The sequence below is a fragment of the Copadichromis virginalis genome, linkage group LG23, assembly GCF_057382275.1.
Source record: "Copadichromis virginalis isolate Kocher_CV1m ecotype Utaka linkage group LG23, C_Virginalis_male_GT1.1, whole genome shotgun sequence".
Classification (NCBI taxonomy): Eukaryota; Metazoa; Chordata; class Actinopteri; order Cichliformes; family Cichlidae; genus Copadichromis; species Copadichromis virginalis.
Genome location: NC_140639.1, coordinates 1,673,190 through 1,690,542, shown reverse-complemented (window position 1 = coordinate 1,690,542; position 17,353 = coordinate 1,673,190). Strand labels below are relative to the sequence as shown.

Genomic DNA, 17,353 nt, shown 5'->3' with positions numbered 1-17,353 from the left:
CCTTGGGCAAGATACTAACCCCACATTTGCCTACTGGTGGTGGTCAGAGGGCCCGGTGGCGCCAGTGTCCGGCAGCCTCGCCTCTGTCAGTGCGCCCCAGGGCAGCTGTGGCTACAATGTAGCTGCCATCACCAGTGTGTGAATGTAGTGTGAAGCGCTTTGGGGTCCTTAGGGACTAGAAAAGCGCTATACAAATGCAGGCCATTTACCATTTACTGAACCGGAAGCACTGTATCAAACGGTTCAATATCGATACGAGTATCGTTGCACCCCTAATAGACAGGAGCCTGGCTATGTAGGGCTGATTTTCAGAAATCTTTAAACAAATTCTGAAAATCACTGGAAACTGAGGCGGGAAGCAAGAATAGGGGTGATGTGCGAGCACCTTCATGTAAGGAGCCTCACTGCTGCGTTCTGGACCATGAACACAGTCAAGGGAGGCGTCCGAGCAGAAAATGCAAGTGTGCACTAAAAGTGGCAAACTGTTGGGTTTCAGCGAAGGTTTGATTTTTGAGATGTTTCTTAAATGAAAGAAACACGACTGGCTGAGCTCTGAGATTCAAACTTGCTGTTCATAAATAATACCAACGGCCTTAATACATGATTTGATGTTGCCTGAGAGCAGGCTGGTGTAATAACTGACCTGCTTAGAGATGTCTTCAGGCCCGAACTAATAAAAACCTCAGTTTTAGCACAACAGAAGTTTTTAATCTCAGTGGAGCATTCACTGAGGAGAGGTTGTTTGTCTTGACAGAAAAATACAGCTGTGTGTCATCAGCAAAGAAATTCTAGGAAGTGCCTTTGAAGCTGTTTAGCAGAATGCCCAGGAAAGAAAACTGCACCAAGGATTGAGCCCTGAGGAACCCCACGTGTGAGGGGGGCCGATGAGGTCAAACAGGTAAGTATGATGAGAACCATTTGAACCAGAAATACCAACCCCTCCCATGATTACTGGTGTCAGAGGCTGCAGATACGTCAAGCAGAACTAAAGCAGAATAATCACTTTTGTCTAAATGCACAAGAATAAATCACATTGAAATAAGTAAAGGCGCATATAAATGGGTACAGTAAAAGGACTAGATGTTACAATCCCTGGTAATGCATTGCTTCAAATGGAGAAAGTCTTGAGGGATGGCTGTTATGAGGAAAGGCAGCCCAGAAACTTTACCAGCGGCACACATCGTTGTGTGCCTCAACTTCACAGGGTGTTTCGGTCTTTTACCCAGGCTAATCTGCCATTTTTTACCTTCCTTGGTTAGGTTTAGGGGTTAGAGATCTGATCTAGATTATCATATTAAAATTTGGGACACATTGTCAGTAGTGGACCTTGGATTCATCGGGTGTTTTGGCCATTATCACTAGACACCCTCATCCAAGGAGGCCCTGCCAGGGCTGATCAGGCCCCGGAGTGTGTCACTGGTTTATGTTAACTTGTTATTTCTCTTCTACTTTCTTCTGTTTAGTTTTCTACTGATCTAGTTTTCTCTTTATTTTCTTCTATCAATTCACTGCAACTGAGAAGTAATACTTACCTCTTTAATATTTATGGAGCCTCACTTCTTCAAAGAGATAGAAAAGGTGAAAGAGAGAAGTAAGACAAGACAGGAGAGAGGAGAGCTGGAAGGGCTCTTCTGTGCTATAAATGGGTACTACTCCTAACAAAGTAAGAAAGTGACGATCACAAAGTGCCTCAAAATAGAAATGTAAAAATTCAAAAAAATATAAACACATATAACCAGAGCATTAAAAAAAAAGAGTTGACTAAAGACAGCAAATTTTCAGCATGTATCACAGAGATATATCATAAATCTATGCTCTCAGCAGTTTGTTGTTGAACTCCATCTCCCAGAATCCTGAGCAAAACGTAAGCAGGTGACGTATATGTGCTACGTGTCCAGGAAGTTCTGTAGTCAACATGGCGGCGCAGCAGGGAGATGTTGATGAGCTGTTCGATGTGAAAAATGCGTATTACATCGGCAGCTATCAGCAGTGCATCAACGAGGCGCAGAAAGTGAAGGTAGGTGACAAACAGTTAACACCTGAATGCGTTTAAACGAAGCTGTCCCGCGGCTCTGTGTGAGCCAGCGTCCCGTTTGCGAGCAGCAGTGCTAAACCTGTTAGCTCAAACTTCTCTCGGTGCTGAAATGCTGCCTGTGTTTTGTCTTTGAAGCCGTCGTCACCAGAAAAGGAGATCGAGAGGGACATGTTTTTGTATAGAGCGTACATTGCTCAGGTGAGTGTCTCCATCAGAGCTCTGTCACTGCGCACCCACCGCTGTCACGGAGTGTCGATGAGACCCGTCCTCTTACTTTCTGTGTTATTGCAGAGGAAGTATGCTGTTGTCCTGGATGACATCAAGGCCAACTCTCCCCCCGAGCTGCAGGCTGTGAAGATGTTTGCAGAGTATTTGTCGAGTGAGAGCAAAAGGTACCATTTTTACCTCTTGATTCTGTTCATCTGGACGTAGCGTTTTGTGGGAGAAACGTTTCGTCACTCATCTTATAAACCTCCCAGCCCATTGTTCCTTCAGTGGGCTGGTTTCAGTCATTATGCAAATTTACTCTTTATAAGATGGGGAAACCTGCAGTCAGCTGACACTGAAGAAGTCACCTGGATGAGTGACGAAACGTTTCTCCCACAAAACGCTACGTCCAGATGAACAGAATCAACTTTTGGAGATTTACTTTCCTGGATGATTGAGATGCATCGAGACGTACCATTTGTACATCCACTTACACTAGTCCGCCACGGGAGGGACATAGGACTTGGCGATAGAGTAGATGGTAAATGGCCTGTATAGCGCTTTACTTAGTCCCTAAGGACCCCAAAGCGCTTTACACTACATCTAGTCATCCACCCATTCACACACACACACACACACACACACACACACACACACACACACTGGTGATGGCAGCTACATTGTAGCCACAGCCGCCCCGGGGCGCACTGACAGAGGCGAGGCTGCCGGACACTGGCGCCACCGGGCCCTCTGACCACCACCAGTAGGCAACGGGTGAAGTGTGTTGCCCAAGGACACAACGACCGAGACTGTCCAAGCCGGGGCTCGAACCGGCAACCTTCCGATTACAAGGCGAACTCCCAACTCTTGAGCCACGATCGCCCCCGGATATGGATAAAACGTATTATTTTTCTGTAGTTAATACTAGTTGTCACTGTGGCCTTCCAGTCTGTATCAGTAGTAGGCTAAAGTTCACACAAGCAGTTCGATATGTGCTGGTCTTTGTGGCTCTGTGGAAAGCAGATTTAAGGTTGCCAAGAGAGGAACTGCAATGCTGTGTGAGGGTGTCAAGAGTTTATTTGAGGGTGGTGTATGACGACAGCGAGACTGTTGTGAGGGAGGAGTGAGAGGTGGTTTCAAGGTGGAGGTGGGATTACATCAGGCTCTGGCTCCGAGCGCCTTTTTGTTTGTGCTGGTGATGGACAGGCTGTCGGATGAGGTAAGGCAGGAGTCTCTGTGGACTCTGAGGATTGCAGACAACATTCTGAACTGTAGTGGGAGGAGAAAATGGGTGGAGGAGAGGTGGAGGTGTGTGTGTGTGTGTATATGTGCTAGAGAAAAGAGGAATGAATGTCAACAGAAAAAAGATGCATGTCTGTGTAAGAGTGAAAATACAAGGAGGAGAGGTAGTAAAGGACGATCATCCAAGGCAGTGGACAGAGTGGGTAGATATGAGTGTTAGGAGCAATTTGTGACAGAAGGATGGCAGCAAGCTTGAAAGGGAAGGTTTATATGATGGCAGTGACATGCTCTGATGTGTGATGTCGAAATGATGGAGCTGGAGGCCGAATGAAGATGCGCAGATCTCTCTCTGTGAAAATGAGTATATCAGACGGCTCAGGCTTCTGACTTTGAAGACAAAGTTAAAGAGGCGAAGCAGAAATGGTCTGCGTGTGCAGAGAAGAGGAGAGTGGATATACTGGACAAAGGATGTTGTAATATGGTAGGAGGAAGACCTCTGAGAAAAGCTGTGCAGAGGGTTGGTGTGATGGGCAGTTAATTGACTGTGTCATCCCCCGAGGGAGCAGCTGAAAGAAGAAGAAGAAGAATTAGATGTGCGATGACTTTTAAAATGCAGAGATTTGGGTTCAGCAGAGACTTCTTGAGTGTTTGAGGGTCCCGGGTTTTCATTCGTTCTTGATACAGGCCTGATCAACACCAACAGGTCTTATATCTGTTGCCACTCCAAACTCCAGGTGTTCAATAATGTCCTGTGTGTCCTAAAGAAGAGAAATAAGTGTTGTGTTAATAATGCACACAAGATACAATAAATAATTCAGTTCCTCTGTGGTTAACAGATTGTATAAAAATATATATTGATGGTGGGACTTTTGTTTATTTCACTCTCATATAGTCATAGTTACAGACTGTTTCCTGTTCTCAGTGGAAACTGTGTTTTGTGATGTTACGTTTGCTTAGTTTTTATTCATGTTTTACTGCTTAACAAGCCTGACAGAATTCAGGAAGGTGTCCATGTACAAATTTGAATGAAGAAGACAGAAGATGGAAACAGCTTACTCTTCAGATGGTAGTTGTTTTTTCTTCACAGCTTTTAATTAGGCTTTGTTTTTGTTCAGGGACGTAATCGTTGCCGATTTGGACAAAAAGATGGCAAAGAGTGTGGATGCTGCCAACACCACCTTCCTACTCATGGCTGCCTCCATCTATCACCACGAGATGAATACTGATGCTGCCCTCAGGGCTCTGCACCAAGGAGAAAGCCTCGAGTGGTAAGAAGGGAGTGAAATTTTTAGCTTAACAAGGTTTGATTTATGATCCGCTCCAAACATTTCCCCCATATTTGACTAGTAATCACCACAAAAACAAGAACAGTTTAAATTTTAACGTTCATTTTTATTCATAACCAATATTTGATGGAGATGCTCAGTCATCTGCATGATTACTGGACTCACTGTGCTGCTTTGACAAATGCGCACAAGTGCCTACACAGCTAATATGTGGGAGTGTGAGATGAACTACATTTACATATACATCAATCATGTATTTTGTTTGACGTTTTTCTAAATATCACAGATGATTTCTGGGTTGTTTACAGTCTGAACTCTGTAACTCTGAGCCCTCGTAATTTGTTTTTGGGACGTGAAATGTGTCCTGTGTCATCTGTACTCAGTGGGATCTTCACTCCCTGCTGTTTAAAGAGCTCTGCATGAAACTGACCAACTGTTGTTCTGTTTTTGTCATCAGTATGGCCATGACCATTCAGGTGCTTCTGAGCTTGGATCGTGTTGACCTGGCGAGGTATGACATTACCTGGTGTTTTCATCCAAGAGAAAAATGAACATGACACTAGAGAATTTCCACTAGAATTGGTTGATCAGCTTCTGGAAGCGCACATCTACAGTTCTGCACAAAAATCTTCAACCAGCTTTCAGGCGTTCTTATGATTTATTTTGATGCGGTGTCAAACAATAGTTCTCCAGGTTCTTCTCTGGATATTGGCTCATTTTTAACCCTTTATGGCCGGTCGGAGTGGGCACGCTCCGTTTTGCGTAACTATTTTAAAAGCCTGGTAGAACTGGAAGCACATAAGCTAGCGCAATCGTTTTTTGTGCACATGATACCAGAAGAGTTGTACTTACATCTTATGCATTCAGCTTGTCCGAGGTCACGGTTTCCTTCCACACATGGCTTTGCAAAAATTTCTTTAAAAGCATTTGCAGCAACAAAACCAAAATATTCCAGAAACACGCTTTGCCGATCTGATCAGCTGTTCATGACACTTCCTACGTTGGAATAGACGTCAGTGCGATTTATCTGATGTCCGCCATCACCTGCCCGAAACCAGAAGTGACGTCATTTTTGCGGAAAATATCGTTGTTGTTTTTCTATAGCGCATTTACAAAGCTATGCTGGTGTTATTAAAATTCATGTTTACACTGCTGGAAACAGTTTATTTTGATGCACACGCCGTTTTTTGTTTGTTTTTCCAAATTTGCATTATAATATTTTCGTTTTCCCTGCAGTATATAAAAAGTATAGAGAGAAGTATATAAAAACGAGTGTCTTCATAAAACTATGAAGACACTCAAAATAAATTTCCTGTGGTTGGAAACTATTTTGTGCAACTTTTTTGCATTTACGGTTTTGAGGGATAAACCTCTGAAATTTCTCTGACTGCAAATATGTGTAAAGAACCAAAAATGATTTTCTTTTTTGTAGTTTATTGCACTTTTTTGTTATTTATGTAGTTACTATGGACTTAAAGCATACATATTATTAAAATTTGGGATATAACCGCTGTATTGATGTATAGCAACTTGAAATGCTCCCAAAAATGGCGCTACAGCATGTAAAACTATAAAGATAGCTCAGGCGGACTTGGTTCTATGGTAGGTCCTAAAGGGTTAATCCAGCTCTTGTACCCGACCATTGTCAAAGGAGTTTAGCCTAAAAAAGGAGGACACAGTGCTGTATCTACACATAATGAACAACTTGTCAAACAAGCGTCTTACACAGACTGGGGGATTTTCAAAGAGCGTTTAGCCAAAAACACAGCTATCTCTGCAGGGTGTGCAGTGTATCCCAAACACAGCCGGTGTGATGAAATCCCCCAGAGTGTGGGATCGTCTTGACAGAGAACAAAAAAAAAAAAGGAGGCCAGCATCCAAAGACGAGCTTTGAATATCCTTCAAGAAGCCTGGAGAACTATTCGTGAAGTCTGCTTACAGAAATTACAAGATTATGGCAGCAGACACACACCCAGTCTCAGGGGTCACATGCTAGCCTACTCCTAGTGCCGGATAAAAATGGGAGGGTGGCGTCAGGAAAGGGCATCGTGTGTAAAATCAGCATGCGCGTACATCCGCTGTGGTGACCTCTTGGGAAATAAGAGAGCAGCTACTTTCTATCGTATGTTTGCATGTTTCAATAATAATAGCATAATACAGAGAAATGAGGGGGAGCTCAAGACTTTTGCACAGCACTCTATCAAACAGTTAAACTCAGCAGACCTGCAGTGTGTGTTACTAATTCTGTGAATTAGAAAAGCTTGCATTAACAAAAACAGACTGTAAATTGGGGCAGTCATCTTCTCATCACATTTTCTTTTTTCATAGGAAAGAACTGAAGAAGATGCAGGAGCAGGATGAAGACGCCACCCTAACCCAGCTAGCAACAGCCTGGGTTAACATTGCTGTGGTGAGGGGACAAACCTTCATTAATGTCCCTCAGTGCACAATACAGGAGTTGGTGTAGCTGCATTGAAACGAACTGAAGCAGCAGGAAATATTGGTGCAGTGTAAAGCTAACCTAGCCAGAGTGTGACAGGTGGTGAATGGACTGTTCTGCTTCTTAAACAGCTCATATCTTCAGGAGCTCTGCACCCCCGTCCTCATTAGAAAAACAATACGATGCATATAAAGCAGCTGCGACTGACTTTTCAGAATCATCACTGACTCACAGTCTGTTTGTTATTCCAGGGTGGAGAGAAGCTGCAGGATGCGTACTACATTTTCCAAGAGATGTCTGACAAGTACTCTTCTACACTGTTGCTCCTCAATGGCCAGGCGGCCTGCTACATGGCTCAGAACAAGTGGGAGGAGGCTGAAGGAGTGCTGCAGGAGGCGCTTGATAAGGTTGGAGGACCACAGGAGTTGGCTTTTTTGGTTTTTGTGTGTCTGTCTGGTCTCTGCATTTATGCACAATTCACTTAATGCTTTATTAACTTGTTTCTAAGGCAGCTTTTAGATCCACGGTCTTAGAGCTGAGAGTAGTGCCACTTTTTACGTAATGAATAAACTCATGTTAAGGAACATCTTCCTCCTCGTCGTGATCTCAGCCAATATGTGTGATAGTCAGTCAGATGCTTGTGTTACATGTACAGCCTGCACAGAAGCTTATTTTTGAACCCCATATTAATTCGTTTTCTGCACTGCTCTGGGGATGAAGAACTCCTAAAGCATAATTTATGGTCGTACAACTTAGTTGGTACGCTGCCAGACGGGCCATCCTCGGACCTGAGCGGACTGCAAACGCGCCGCTTCTGCCGCACCATCAATTCTGCTTAACACAAGTTTAGTTAGAAAACCTGGGAATTTCTTCACACTGACTCCACGTTCGTGCATCCTGACCACCAGTGAGTGGTTCAACACAGATAAAAATGACAGTTGTTGCTGATCCTCTTGTTTGTGACAGCAGCTGTTACATTTTGCGTCACGCTCAGTGAACGTGATTGGTCGTGTGTTTGGGTGGGAGGCGGGGTTCGTTTTAGTGTGAACCATATTATAACTGCTGAATCCAGACGACCTGAAGAATAAAGCATCTTAGTGTATAACTGAAGAAGTAAATGATCTGAGTGTGACAGCAGGGGGCAGCACATGCACACTTCCTGCACTTGATCTCTAACAGGATTTGGTTGGACTGTAGTTTTTATTCCTCCAGTCAACAAATGTTATTTATCCGTGTTCATTATTTAAACTATTGAATATAATCTGTTGTAAATAAAAACTACAGGTCACTTTATAAATCAAAGTCATCTGCATTTTGAATCCATCTGTGAGTGCAGATCGCTTTGATGCCAGTGGTTATTATAGTTTTTTCTAATTAGTTTTTATTTGATTTTGCCTTTTTGATTCAGTTTGGTTTCCTGGGTGTATTTTCTCACTTGAGTTAACATCTTTGTTTTAAAATGTTAAGCTTTAGCTTAGCTTGTATTAGTTTCGGGGTTAATTTGAGTCCAGATTCTCAATAAACACATCAGGTAAACTGTTAGGAAATCTTAACCAAACTAACAGATACTAACGATTTGCCTGGAATAACCTTGGTTGGTGATGCCTGCTGTGAGTCTGGTCTTATCATGTTTGCAGGTATTGATTTTAGAGAGCATTGGTTCATGTTGCTGTAAGCACACATGTTTTTGCTGTGATTCATTTAAAGCAGGGTGACATTAAACTGGATCACTGCGACCTGCAGCAGGTCAATCTGAGTCTTTCAGTAAGAAACTTTAAACCTGCTGACAGTAAAGCGTCTTCCTCTCTCTTATCCCTATCAGGACAGCAGCCACCCTGAGACACTGATCAACCTCATCGTGCTGACCCAGCACTTGGGCAAAGCTCCCGAGGTGAGACTTTGAACCCAAAGCCGTCTGTGATTTAACCATTGGTTTTATCAATATCCTATAGATTAAGTCACCATCTTTCAAAGAGGTTTGAAGCAGCTTTGCCCCCTCACCCTTCATGCCTACATCGAGGATTAAAAATAAGATGCACTTCTTGTTTTGTTTTGAACCAGACAAATCCTTTCTGCCATAGAGGAGTTGCACAATCTGAAGATCAGAGTTCATGAGATAACGCTCACTTATCTTCCTTACATTATAAGGACTTCAGAGCACACAGATTGATTGATTGATTGATTGATTGGTAATTTATTTCAACATGTGAACAATATACAAGTACATTTAGAAAAGAAATGAGAGAAAAAAAAATATACTATACAAATTACATACAAAAAAACATTCTGATTAATTTACATGTTGAAAGGGAGTGGGAAGAAGTATACACTTATTTAATCCCACCCCTGTCCCATAAATTATCAGTGAATATTTAGTCAGCTTCCTTACTGATATAATTTGTAATAAAAATAGTGAACAGATTTCTGATATACTATATACTATAATATCACATCATGAATTTTGTTTGTTTGTTTTTAAATAGAGACATTCACTTAATTTAAATATTTTCCTTTTCTTTATAGATCGAGAAGATCATATTTTTATAACTCTTTTTGAACAGTTTTATGTTTGGACATTGCTTTAATTCCATATTCAGTTTGTTCCATAGTTTCACTCCATGAACAGAAACACAAAAGCCTTTTCTTGTAGTACGTAGCTTCATTGTTTTGAAGTTACAAAAACCCCTTAAATTATAACTTCCTTCTTTCAAAAAAAACATACTCTGAATATTACCTGGCAGTTCTTTATTTTTTGCTTTGAATAGAATTTGTGCTGTTTGGAATTTCACTATATCGTCAATTTTCAATATTTCAGACTGCAAAAATAGTGAGTTTGTATGTTCCCTATAACCTGCATTGTGGACAGATAGCAGCACATTGCTGACATGAAGCTACAAGTCATCATTAGATTGTTTCCACCTGCAGTAACTGCTGATTAGCACATCTCACTCAAGGTTTCCTGGAGTTGTGAGGAAATGTATTTGCAAACTATACGAAACACAGGGTCTTAATATCTGGTATTATAGAAAGGAGTACACAGGTGGAGCATTTAGAGGTTTTATGGCATTACTCTGATATTCTTTACCAGTGTAACATGTTACAGTTTGTTTGCAGACATTTTGGAAAAGTTGTTTCTCTGTTGGTAACCCTGTGTCACCTTTCGTCTGTAAACCTGCTTTTTGTGGACTTTTAAACTTTGTTTTTGGCCAACGTTACCTGTTTTTGGTACTGTATGTCTGATGAGTTTATGATGTCCCCAGGTAACCAGTCGATACCTCTCCCAGCTGAAAGATGCACACAGAGCCCACCCGTTCCTCAAAGACTATTTAGCTAAGGTAACATTCTTGTCGTTAAGCATTCTGACAAATATAACGATTTAATGGATGTTATGAAAGTTTTAGTGCCAGGTGTCCTTTGGAGCGAAGCCACTGTGGGTCTTTAGCCCTTGTCCCACACTGGTGTCATTACATAAGAGTGCAGATGTACATAAACATGCTTAAAGTGGGTTACAGTGCTCCTGTGGTGCTGAACTGTTCCCTCTGCTCTTTGTTCTCTTGCAGGAGAACGAGTTTGACAGACTAGCCATGCAGTACGCTCCCACAGCTACAGCGTAGAGCATCTGCTCGTACCGAGGAGGCGCTCTAACAATGGATGGAGTTCACTTTAACACCACAGACCCAGCTTCTCCCTTTCATTTAAACGTGTACTGTGCTTTGGTATTTTTTGCTCTGAAACTTTGGCTGTAATATTTAAACCACACTGGATGTCACAACTCCCCGTGGGGACAGCCCAACGCGTCTTTCTTTTGCTATCCACTCTTGAAAATTGCATTTGTTTTACAACACATCTGTGTAATGCGAGCATTCCTTTGAAATGATAATAAACGTGTGACCCGGCTGTGTGATGGTGTGTGGATTTGTGTGCCTGAATGTATTAGAGACCGGAAATTCAGACATGAACGCGCTTTCTGAATTATCTGTGATGCAAATCGTGCACATGACGCTTTTTTCTTTCAAACACAAAGACAGAGCGGTAATTACGTCACAGCCCCTCTGCTTCCCCCCCCCCCCCCCCCCTTTCTATTTTTCTTCCATTTATTTATTTTACCCGGTTTCTTTTAAGCGTAGCTGGGTTGTCTGTGCGTCTTTGAACGCACCAGTGAGCGCGGCTCGTCAAACCCTCGGACACGTTTAGTAGCCAGACGAGGAGGAGGAGAATAAGAGGAGGCGACGGGGCTCCTGGTGGGATGAGAACATCCTCATTCATCCGTTTTCTGAAGCTGGAGTAACTTGTGTTCGTCTGAGACTCGGCCGTGTGACGGGAAGCTGCAGGTTAAACTCAGGAGACGTTATATAAGGCGAATAACGGACCCCGATGAGAGCGCGCGTGTGACAGCGCAGCAGGGTTTGCCACCATCACCGGAGAAGCGACAGGAGCTTTGGACCTCTTTTTTCACCCCCCCCCCCCCCTCCCTCTGTGTTTGTGCGCTCAAAGGCGATAAATGCTAATTCATTCAAGTCGCTAGCTAGCTTGGAAGCCCCTGCCAATGCTGCTCCATTCACTGCGGTGTGCGCTGCGATTTCATTTAGCTAGGCGGCTAACCGGGGCGCAGATGAGCTGAGTGCGTAGCGGAATGATTAACAGAAGAAACCTCCTCCAGACTGCCGCTGATGGCTCACACTAATTGTCTGTACTGGCTTCGTAATTTTTCTGCGTGATTCTCGAATCCAGCCGCGCAGGCCGCCGTGTCTGCTCTCATACCTGGCGGGGGCCCTGTATCATTCATAAACTGTCCTGGACGCAAAAGAATGGGCCCCGGTCTTAATTTGGAAAACAAAGAATTAGGCTACTGAAGAGGTTAAGCTGGTTAGAGAGGCTTGCTCTGGCTTCCTTTCTTTAAGCACAGCTAGCAAGCTGTTGAACCAGTCAGTCGCCGCGTCTGGACCGCACTGCTCGCTGGTGTCTTTGCCCATATTTTTCTTGCGTGCTGGTTTTTGCGCCTCACCACAATGGATAGTCTTGCCGGGAGCGCCGGGGCGGTTGAAGTGGAGCCCATGCCGGGCTACATAGAGTTCATCACCAGATCCGCCATCGTCATGCTGGACGCATGGAGAGACTGTAGCAGCTGCGGTCTGGAGCTCAGCAAACGGACTTTCCTGGATAACGCTTACATTACCTGGACCGAAATCGCCCTGTTTTTCTTTTGCGCCTATTTGTGGACGAAGGTCAGGAGGGGACTGACAGAAAGTCTGTTTAAGGTGGGTGCCATGCAGTCCCTAATACGCTCGGCTTAGGGATTCTTTCTTCTAATTGAAACAAGTGTGGCCTCCCATCTGTCAGTAGTTATAACGGGAGGCGCACGATGCTCTGTGCAGGCAGGTGGGAGTTTAAGAAGAACTGTCTGGAACCTGTTGCAGGTTTAATACAAAGGAACAAGTTAGAGGAAGGGGCACCTTAAATCCTTCTCAGATAGCCTAACCACAGTGTCAGAAAATATTAACCTGACTCTCAGGCTACCACAAACACAGCTGCAGCGGCGCGCGCAGCTTCCCGTACCGCAGGTTCTCATTTTAGTGCCGTTCAAGTAGGGGACGAAACTGTCCGTATGCTCTCGCAGATGCACACGGTAGCTGCCGCACAGCTTCACAGCGCACGCTCTGAATGTGCACGCTGTGTGCAGAGGAAGACAGGGGGACTCCCAGGGGAAGAAATGTGTGCGTGTTAGATAGCCTTATCTACACGTGCTGGGTGAACAGGTCCAATGGATGCTTGTTAGAAAAATTATTCTAGTTTCACTTTATTTTGGAGTATTTTATTAATGCTGCACGCCTTGTTTCTGCAAGTTTATTATTATTGTTATCCATCCATCCATTCTCTTCCTTTTATCCTTCATCATCATCATCACGGTTATTATTATTATTATTATGTAAATCTTGACTCGTCGTGTTTCTGGTAATTAGTCACAGATTACAACTGTTGTGTTTTAAGGGCAACTAACCATATTATTAGCAAGTGATGCGGATTTCCTGCCTGCGCCTCCCCTCGCTTCTTTCTTTATCACACACACACACACACACACACACACACACACACACACACACACACCAATCTGCTTTCATAGAGTAGAAATGGTGATTTTTTTAATGTGTGTAACCATGTGCACAGAGTGTCTCTGAGAGCAGCCTGGCAGCATGTGTTTTACCTCTGCGTGTCTCCTGCTGGTCACATACTCAGACTATTCTTTTACTCATCTGAGGCCTGAGCATTTCCATCCGGCCGGCGTTGCCAGGGAGGGGCTCTCTGACCACAGACTGGGCATGTGGTCTCTGGCCAGTTAATCTGCCCGGTGGTGGGGGCGGGGTGTCTACACACATAGATGTTGTGATGAGGATGATTCGGCCAGAGTTGCACACAGGAGCTGAAAGCACTGTGTGCAGAGCCAGATGCTGCCTGTGAATGTAAAGAAGGAGGCCTGTTTTCATTTTTACATTATGCATGTGTGTCAGCGTATGTATGTTTGACTCAATGAAACATATGTGCTACATAATGGGGTGGGAGGGTGGGGGGGGGGCTGTAGATGCTGAGTCAAAGCTCAGTTCACTTTTCGAGTTCTTATCAGGGATGAAGAGGATGGGCTCAGTGTTCGTTCAGCCATGTGACTGCTACTCATCAGAAAAGCTCAGCTGGCTGCCAGAGGAGCCCGACGTCCTTGTGCGATGTCTTTCTTAGCAGAATGGGAACAAGCCTCCCTCTCCTGAACTTGGATTTGAAGTAAACGACAGAGCATTTAACCTCGACCTGTTCATAGTTACTCACTCTGTGCTGTTGCTGTGGTTTCTGATTTGGAGTAAAGTGGCTAAACTGTTATACATAAACACACGTCATTAACTTCAGAGCTGATGAGACCCTACGTGCATCAGATACTAGCACAGATGTTAGATGTTTCCTGGTGCTTTTCTGATCGATTACATTTTATATCTGCAAGGAATAAAGTCACACAAATGAACAGTGCCAAAGCTACATGTAAATGTTAATATACAGAACTGTAGACATATCCGCACATCATTACCAGACAGCAGCGCTTACATTCCTGCACTCTGTGATACTGGCTCATATCGAATACTGTATTTCATACCAGCTTTGCTGCTATTGGGCCAATCAAACGCTACAAAAGAGCAATGAAGATATTAGATAAGAAACCTTTTTCATATCACCATTGTCAAATTTAAATTAAAAGTTTCTACATTTTACTAATTTCTAATTGTTTAAATCTGCCTGTCTAATATACAAAGGTCTACATGGTCCGGCGCCTCCACCAATGAGTGATTTTATTAAACAAAAGTCCAGCAGTGTTGCCGGGTCCCGCCTGACTGGAGCCACTGTTAGAGGTGACTGAACTGGCGTTCAGACGGAGCACCTTTTCACAGATGCTCTGTCATATCAGGGAGTGCGTACACTAAAAAGAGTTAGTGTATTACAAAAAGGGAAACAACTATTAGTGTAACTGGTCAGTGCAACATCAGGGCAGTCGGGGCATGTGCAATACTGGGGTTTGCAATATAATTGACGTGTTTCCGTTATTGTCATCTATACTGTCCTCTGTTGTCCACTCTTCTTGTCATTGTTTCTTCTAATATGATGTGATCACTGTTTTCGTCTTGTGTTTAACACCAACCTGCCAGAAGGTCTGCGGATGGAAGTTAGCCCAAGGCTGTAATCTGGCATATTTACATTTGTTAAAATCTTAATTAATATGTATTGCCCCTCTTTCTAAATAAAATAAATAAATAAGAAATAAATTAGGTACTGCAAATATTCCCGTGGCAACAACTGAGTGAACATGGTAAAGATGACGTGCTGAGCATCAGAAAGAGGAAGAATTGTGATTTAAGAGACTTTAAGGTTGTTGCTGATGTGATCAGAGGTCAGAGGTCAGAGGGTGGTGAGACTGCTTCGAGCTGATAGGAAGGCAAGTGACTGATATAACCACTCATTAAGACCAAAGTATGCAGCAGAGCGGTGCTGCGAGTGGTGGTGTAATTGTGGGGGATATTTTCCTGTCACACGTTGTGTCCCTTATTACCAGCAGAGGAGCATTGACATGCAACACAATTCAACACAAAGGCTTCACATGAAAGAACAGAATTGACTGAATTGTTTTCAGTGGAAGATTTTGTGATCTTGTTGCTTTTACATTGCATCAACTAATATTTTGTTTCGTGGACATTTAAAGGTATTGCCTGGTACTCAAGGACATTTTAATGGCTGTTTTATCTTTGCAAAGTAAATCATGGTTAATTGCAGCCCTGCTTTCGCCTCTAACATTAACACCTGTAGATGATGCTTTGACGGATAAAAATAATTAGTTTCCTGTTTTGTTACTTACAGCGCTCCCAGTCCCTTTTGAAGAATGAAAGTTGACCCACTTTACAAGTCTACAGTTACCGGGGTTTGCATTTTTTCACTGTGGAAATCCCAATTATGAAAGCAGAGCAGAATACTGGATTTTGATTGGTGTTTGGCCAGCTTGCCTTGTAACAAAAGCCGAACCTTGTTCCACTTGGATGACTGATAGAAGCACAGAGACACATTCAAAGTTAAAAAGAGGCATCACGCTTTCTGGGAGGCTTTATATTCACAACCTGGCAGTCCGGAGACATTTAGATGCAGCGGCTATTCAGGCACGCGGACAAGCGCATATCTTTTTATGGTGCGTGAACTTTGTGCCTCAAAAGCAAGGAAATTAGGTCAAGGTTGCAAACCTGGCAACAATCCTACGGTGTTGCGTTTGGTGTTTGTGTGAACCAGAAAGATACCAAAGCAGCCTGCACACACGCTACTATCACTTCACGTCACCGAGCCCTTGGGGAGGGTTAGCCGAGCGCAGTGGGGGTGGCACCGAAGCGCATGTGTGGTCGAGTGTTTTTCAGAATGTTTCACATTCGGTTTGGTGTCTGAGGCACAGCAGCACCTTATTAGGTTAAATACAACTTGTTTATAAGGCACTTGAGGTCTGCTGTTGCACAAGATGCTGTAGCGCATCATTAGCACCACGACACCGTTTCAAAGGTGCATGAGACCTGCAAGTGCTGGAAGACTTTTCTTCTGAGGAAAATGTGACACAGAATAATTACACACGACAGCTTCCTGTTTGCACAAACATCTTTGGTTCTGTGTTTACGTGGTTTACACGGATGCTTGTTGTTAGAGTGTGCATTACACTTATCAGGGCGTGTGCTTGTGTTTATGAGAACGTAAGACTTTAAAAACATTTGTTTATGTTTGCATGCATTTTGTCTGTCATTAAGTCCAATTTCAAAACGGGCCACTCCCGACTCCCGGCAGCAAAGGAATGACGACCGGTGTGTGAAATCAGTGAGGAGAGAGAGGAAGGGCGATAGAGGAGTGAGCAGAAGAGAGAAGCGGTGATTAGAGGGAATAATAATAAAAACAATAATCAAGAAATTAATGAAGAAGGAGGCAGGGGAAGGAAGGAAGGAGAGGGGGAAGTGAGCTGAAGGGTGTCATGGCTGGGGCCGAGCCTGCTGACTCAGCAGGCAGCGGCCAATCGCTAACACAAATGTGCGTACACACCCACACGCACGCACATGTTTGTAAAAGCACATGTACCTGCTGTTCACCATCTAAATGCTGCATTAGGCTGCATAGTGTCTGTGTTTTAAAAGTGGTAGTACTAAGTGCTCAGTGGTCAAACTGGGAGCAGGAACATTTGTCTTACACACACACACACACACACACACACACACACACACACACACACACACACACACACACACACAGCTTGCCAGCTTCAGCCTTGTTGCAGAGGTTGTCTCCCGTTATCGAGCTGAATGGTTCCTCATCCTCGGCCGCTCTAAATGTGAAAGCAGCCTGAGGTTTGACAAGGTTCCCAACCACAGATCCCAGATCACTTTCCACTAAGCCTCTGCTCATTGTTTTGCATTAGAGCCACAGTGAGAAACCTGAAACTGGACTTGAGGTTGAGGGGAAGCGATATCTATTCAGCCAAAAGTGCCCACTCAGGTGAAACTTGTAGGAAGTGTGTAATTTTGACACTGATTACAAGCAATCGTTATTTGTCGAGAAGTTTTCCTCTCCTCTCCTCTCCTCTCCTCCCCTCCC

The 17,353-nt window shown here is 43.7% G+C and overlaps 2 protein-coding genes across 2 annotated transcripts in view; both read left to right on the top strand.

The window, feature by feature from the left end:
• Window positions 1-1,866: 1,866 nt before the first annotated feature.
• On the top strand, window positions 1,867-11,107 carry cope (COPI coat complex subunit epsilon). Its single transcript, XM_085449959.1, has 10 exons — window positions 1,867-2,017; window positions 2,171-2,233; window positions 2,327-2,427; window positions 4,600-4,752; window positions 5,228-5,281; window positions 7,099-7,180; window positions 7,462-7,617; window positions 9,033-9,101; window positions 10,471-10,545; window positions 10,771-11,107. The coding sequence occupies exons 1-10, from the start codon at window positions 1,916-1,918 to the stop codon at window positions 10,822-10,824; spliced, it is 909 nt and encodes a 302-aa protein (XP_085306085.1). The 5' UTR covers window positions 1,867-1,915; the 3' UTR covers window positions 10,825-11,107.
• A 566-nt stretch (window positions 11,108-11,673) lies between these two features.
• Window positions 11,674-17,353, top strand: part of cers1 (ceramide synthase 1) — a 35,109-nt gene continuing 29,429 nt past the window's right edge. The window contains exon 1 of the mRNA XM_085450038.1: window positions 11,674-12,468. Coding sequence (XP_085306164.1) covers window positions 12,220-12,468 — 249 coding nt within the window. The 5' untranslated portion in view covers window positions 11,674-12,219. The remainder of the gene's footprint in view (window positions 12,469-17,353) is intronic.

Coding starts and splice junctions, on each gene's coding strand:
- cope (XM_085449959.1), top strand. CDS start 1,916: ATGGCGGCGCAGCAGGGAGATGTTGATGAGCTGTTCGATGTGAAAAAT. Junction 5,282..7,098: donor GATCGTGTTGACCTGGCGAG/GTATGACATTAC, acceptor CTTTTTTCATAG/GAAAGAACTGAAGAAGATGC. Junction 7,618..9,032: donor TGCAGGAGGCGCTTGATAAG/GTTGGAGGACCA, acceptor TATCCCTATCAG/GACAGCAGCCACCCTGAGAC.